The sequence below is a fragment of the Mus musculus genome, chromosome X, assembly GCF_000001635.26.
Source record: "Mus musculus strain C57BL/6J chromosome X, GRCm38.p6 C57BL/6J".
Lineage (NCBI taxonomy): Eukaryota > Metazoa > Chordata > Mammalia > Rodentia > Muridae > Mus > Mus musculus.
In genome coordinates this window covers 114,904,789-114,909,703 of record NC_000086.7, presented here as the reverse complement: position 1 = coordinate 114,909,703, position 4,915 = coordinate 114,904,789, and the positions used below count along the sequence as shown (strand labels likewise).

Below are 4,915 nucleotides of genomic sequence, written 5' to 3'. Positions count from 1 at the left end.
ATGGCCTTGATGGAATAGGTGTGGCCTTGTTGGAATAGGTGTGACCTGGTTGGAATAGGTGTGTCACTGTGGGTGTGGGATTAAGACTCTCACCCCAGTTGCCTGGAAGTCAGTATTCCACTAGCAGCCTGGATGCTGCCATGCTCCCACCCTGATGATAATGGATTGAACATCTGAAGCTGTAAGCTAGCCCCCCAAAATGTTGTTTTTCATAACACTTGCCTTGGTCATGGTGTCTGTTCACAGCCGTAAAACCCTAAGACAGAAGTTGGTATCAGGGACTGGGGTAGTGCTGTGATAGGCCTGACCATGCTTTTATTTGAAAAAAATGTGCATTTTTGGACTTTAGATTTGGAAAGCAGTGGAATGCTTTAAATGGGGATTAATGGGGCATCCTAGTAGGAATATGGAAGACTTTATTGCTGGGAGTAATTTGAACCGTGTTGACCTGGCACAAGAGATTTCAAAGGAGAAGAATTTCAATGTGTGGCATAAAGACTGTTTTTGTGGTATTTTGGTGAAGAATGTGACTACTTTTTGCCCTTGTCTGAAAAGTCTGTCAGAGACACCATGAAGAGACTCAGATTAATTGCATTGTCATATATATATATATATATATATATATATATATTTTAATCAGCCCTGTAGGAACTTCAATGTATTTCAAGGTCATGTAAGAATAATAAATATACCCTGATACCAACTTCTGTCTTAGTTAGGGTTTTACTGCTGTGAACAGACACCATGACCAAGGCAAGTGTTATGAAAAACAACATTTATTTGGGGCTAGCTTACAGCTTCATAGGTTCAGTCCATTATCATCAAGGTGGGAGCATGACAGTATCCAGACAAGCATGACCCAGGCCGAGCTGAGAGTTCTACATCTTCATCCAAAAGGCTGCTCATGGAAGACTGTCTTCCAGGCAACTAGGGTGAGGATCTTATGCCCACACACACAGTGACATACCTACTACAACCAGGTCACACCTATTCCAATAAAGCCTTACCTCCAAATGGTGCAACTCCCTGGTCCAAGAATATACAAACCATCAAACCAGTATCCCATCCATTTCCCTTTCTTTTCCACCCCTGACCCTGACCAACAGTTACCCTAGTTTGCAAATTGTACAATATCTATCTAGAAGATTAAAGAGACATCACTTTGCTCAAATGAAGAAAGAAAATGACTGATAAAGTAAAGCACCTCTTTTTATTATGACCATTATATGTTGAAATTACATTGCATATCTCTTGGTCCACTCTCGAGCCAGTCTATTGTACTCTCTTAAATCCTTGCGGTAGACCTTTGCAATTTCAGGGACCAGAGGGTCATCTGGGTTTGGATCACATAATAGAGAGCAGATAGAGAGAAGAAGTTTGGAAATTGTGAGTGCAGGTGACCACATAGAATTCAAGATATCTAGACAGATACTTCCATTTTTGCTAATGTTTGGATGGTAAACTCGGGTTATGAACGTAACTTTGGGGGGCTTGAAGGGGTAATTGTTCGGAAAGTGGACGGACAGGAAAAAAACCCCTCCCTGGTAGGGGCTGTCTTCAGGCCCCATTATGGTTGCTTGCCAATGAAACATATTTTCTGCCACTGGCCCTGCAGAACAGTGAGCCGGGGGATCTTGAGAGATGGCAACTAACTCCTTCTGGATTCGCTTAAGAGCCATAGCCCCCAAAGTAGATTGATCCATCTTCACCGAGTATGGCAGCTGGTAGATGGATCTGTTGCGCCTAGGGTATAGAGATAAGATAAAGACAGATGATTATGCTGAAGGAGACAAAGTCATGTTATTAAAGCACAATTCGGAGATGGATGGAGGAGAGAGAGAGAGACAGAGAGAGAGGAGAGAGAGAGAGAGAGGGAGAGAGAAAGAGAGACAGAGACAGAGAGACAGAGAGAGAGCGAGAGAGCTGTACCAGTAGAGCTACAAGGACTCCCTCCTGTCGCTTCCGGCCAAGAGCTAAAGAATCCGCTTAGGTTGCTGGAATGCTGTGATGCCTGGAGGACAAACAATTGCTTGGAAACACCTCTGTCTGGACAGGCTGATATCTCTAGCTCTCAGACAGCTTGCCACTAGCAGTGCTTCAGTACAGTGCCCCTTCAGTGAATATCTGGATAACCTTTAAAGAGTATTCTATGATGTCACAGAGAGCATCAGTACAGGGTAACGCCAGGGCCAAGAAGTGGAAGTGGGTGGGGGATGGGTGTGGGGGACTTTTGGGATAGCATTGGAAATGTAATGAAATAAATACCTAATTTAAAAAAGGAACATAGTTTAAAAAAAAAGAAATACATTTCATATAAAATCAAACAAGTACAGTGGGTGGGAAAACAATTGTAAATGATATACACCAAAGAAGTATATCAATAATCTTAAAAAAAAATGGAGGGCACCTTAGTCAATGTGGGGTCAACGTGGGGTGGGGTTAGGGTGAAGTCATTGTGGGTGTTCACATTAGAATAATGAAGGGGAGCAGCGTGTTAGGAAAGGGAAAATGGCTGAAGCTGGCTGTGCTGCACAGCCTCATAGAGCAGTTGGTCTTTGGTCTACTGAGTCACAGTGAATCTCTTCTATCCATTCAGAATATTGCAGTCAGTGTCCCCCTACTACTCACTACAATAGTTTTGCTGCAATTTCTATATTTTTAGGGTGAATACACTATGGCCCTTAATTTTGTTTCCTCAGGATGATATTATCTAGTATGAACAACTTTAGGAAATATAATGCTGTGATAACATCGCTTAAAATAACTATCTGTTAAATTTTTATAAAAATCAATATGAATCAAAAACTTCAAAAATTTAACTTTGAAGTTAAAAATGTAACTTTTAATAAAAAGGTGGCAGAAACAGGAAGAAAAAAATAAGTCCTTGCTCTGGCTTGCATTATTTGTAAGCAATAAATGTAATGCCAATACAGTTGTTATAGCTAATATATTAATAGGTAATATTGCTCTTAATTTTTAAAAAATTCTCCTGTATAAAAAGTACTCTAGGACTAGGCATATTGTTTTCCATTTATTCTTCTTGAGTTGGGAATATTCTCATAACTTCCTGTGTCTGATTGTTTCCCACTGATACTAATGAAGAGTGTAGAACAACTCACATCAAACACTTGACTAGTGCTTCTCAGGATTAAAGACACTGACACTGATGATCTGACAATTTGGAAATGAAAAGAAAAATGGGATAAGAAAGTGGACTCAGCTTTGTATTTTGAAAGTTATAAGGAAGTTAAAGCAGTTTATGATGTGTTACAATAAGAATATACTTACTCTTCATAGATATAATTACTCTCACCAAAATGTAAGCTATGTAGACTTACTATAGAAAGGTGTATTCCTAAGAACTATTAAAAGTATTAAAGATTGCTGATGAAATTAAAATATAGGTTCTGGACTTAAACCTTCTAACTGTTGGAGTCTTAGCATTCCTCAAATAATCTGTTCTTATTCTCACCACAACCTCCAATCCACCTTCCCTTCTCATTCTCATTCCCTCCACTCTCCCCTGCAACTCCTATCCATCTGCCCCTCTTTCACCTCCTACCTCCCCATACCCAACACATATACCCTTCACCTCACTCGCTTTCCGTACTTTGCAGGTGTCCCATCCATTTTCCTTTCTTTTCCACCCCTGACCCTCACCCATAGTTACCCTAGTTTGCAAATTGTACAATATCTATCTAGAAAAGATTAAAGAGACATCACTTTACTCAAATGAAGAAAGAAAAAAAAAATGACTGATACAGTGAACCACCTCCTTTTATTATTATGACCATTATATGTTGAAATTACATTGCAAATCTCTCAGTCCACTCTCGAGCCAATCTATTATACTCTCTTAAATCCTTGTGGTAGACTTTAGCAATTTCAGGAACCAGAGGGTCATCTGCGTTTGGATCACATAATAAAGAGCAGATGGAAAGAAGAACTTTGGAAATTGTAAGTGTAGGTGACCACTTAGAATTCAAGATATCTAGACAGATACTTCCATTTTTGCTAATGTTTGGATGGTAAATTCGGGTTATGAACGAAACTTTGGGGGGCTTGAAGGGGTAATTGTTCGGAAAGTGGATGGACAGGAAAAAAACCCCTCCCTGGTAGGGGCTGTCTTCAGGCCCCATTATGGTTGCTTGCCAATGAAACATATTTTCTGCCACTGGCCCTGCAGAACAGTGAGCCGGGGGATCTTGAGAGAAGGCAACTAACTCCTTCTGGATTCGCTTAAGAGCCATTGCCCCCAAACTAGGTTGAACCATCTTCACTGAGTATGGCAGCTGGTAGATGGCTCTGTTGCACCTAGGGTATAAAGATAAGAGAAAGACAGATGAGTAGGCTGAGGAGGATAAATCACATTATTAAAGTGCAATTCAGAGATGAATGGAGGGTGGGTGGGAGAGAGAGAGAGAGAGAGAGAGAGAGAGAGAGAGAGAGAGAGAGAGAGAGAGAGAGAGAGGGAGAGGGAGAGGGAGAGGGAGTGTTTTACCTGTAGGGCTACAAGGATTCCCTCCTGTCGCTTTAGGCCAAGAGCTAAAAATCTGCTGAGGTTGCTGGAAGGCTGTTATGCAGTTGCTGGAAGGTTGTGATGCCTGGAGGACAAACAACTGCTCGGAAACACTGCTGTCTGGACAGGGTGATATCTCCAGCTCCCTCACAGCTTGCAACTAGCAGTGCTTCAGGACAGGGTCCCTTCAGTGAGTATCTGGATAACCTTTAAAGAGTATTCTATGATGTCACAGAGAGCATAATAAAGAATGAATGGCACTTTAGTCATTGTGGGGTCAGCGTCGGGTAGGGTTAGCGTGAAGTCATTGTGGGTGTTCACATTAGAATAATGTAGGGGAGGGGCATGTTGGGAAAGGGAAAATGGCCGAAGCTGGCTGTGCTGCACAGCCTCATA

At 41.4% G+C, this 4,915-nt stretch overlaps 2 protein-coding genes across 2 annotated transcripts; both read right to left on the bottom strand.

The window, feature by feature from the left end:
- Positions 1 to 1,193: 1,193 nt before the first annotated feature.
- Positions 1,194 to 2,122, bottom strand: Ube2dnl2 (ubiquitin-conjugating enzyme E2D N-terminal like 2). Its single transcript, NM_001081661.1, has 2 exons — positions 1,930 to 2,122; positions 1,194 to 1,743 (listed from the first exon to the last, which is right to left on the bottom strand). The coding sequence occupies exon 2, from the start codon at positions 1,701 to 1,703 to the stop codon at positions 1,236 to 1,238; it is 468 nt and encodes a 155-aa protein (NP_001075130.1). The 5' UTR covers positions 1,704 to 1,743; positions 1,930 to 2,122; the 3' UTR covers positions 1,194 to 1,235.
- Positions 2,123 to 3,762: 1,640 nt separating this feature from the next.
- Ube2dnl1 (ubiquitin-conjugating enzyme E2D N-terminal like 1) lies at positions 3,763 to 4,692 on the bottom strand. Its single transcript, NM_001276396.1, has 2 exons — positions 4,502 to 4,692; positions 3,763 to 4,314 (listed from the first exon to the last, which is right to left on the bottom strand). The coding sequence occupies exon 2, from the start codon at positions 4,272 to 4,274 to the stop codon at positions 3,807 to 3,809; it is 468 nt and encodes a 155-aa protein (NP_001263325.1). The 5' UTR covers positions 4,275 to 4,314; positions 4,502 to 4,692; the 3' UTR covers positions 3,763 to 3,806.
- Between the last annotated feature and the right edge of the window lie 223 nt (positions 4,693 to 4,915).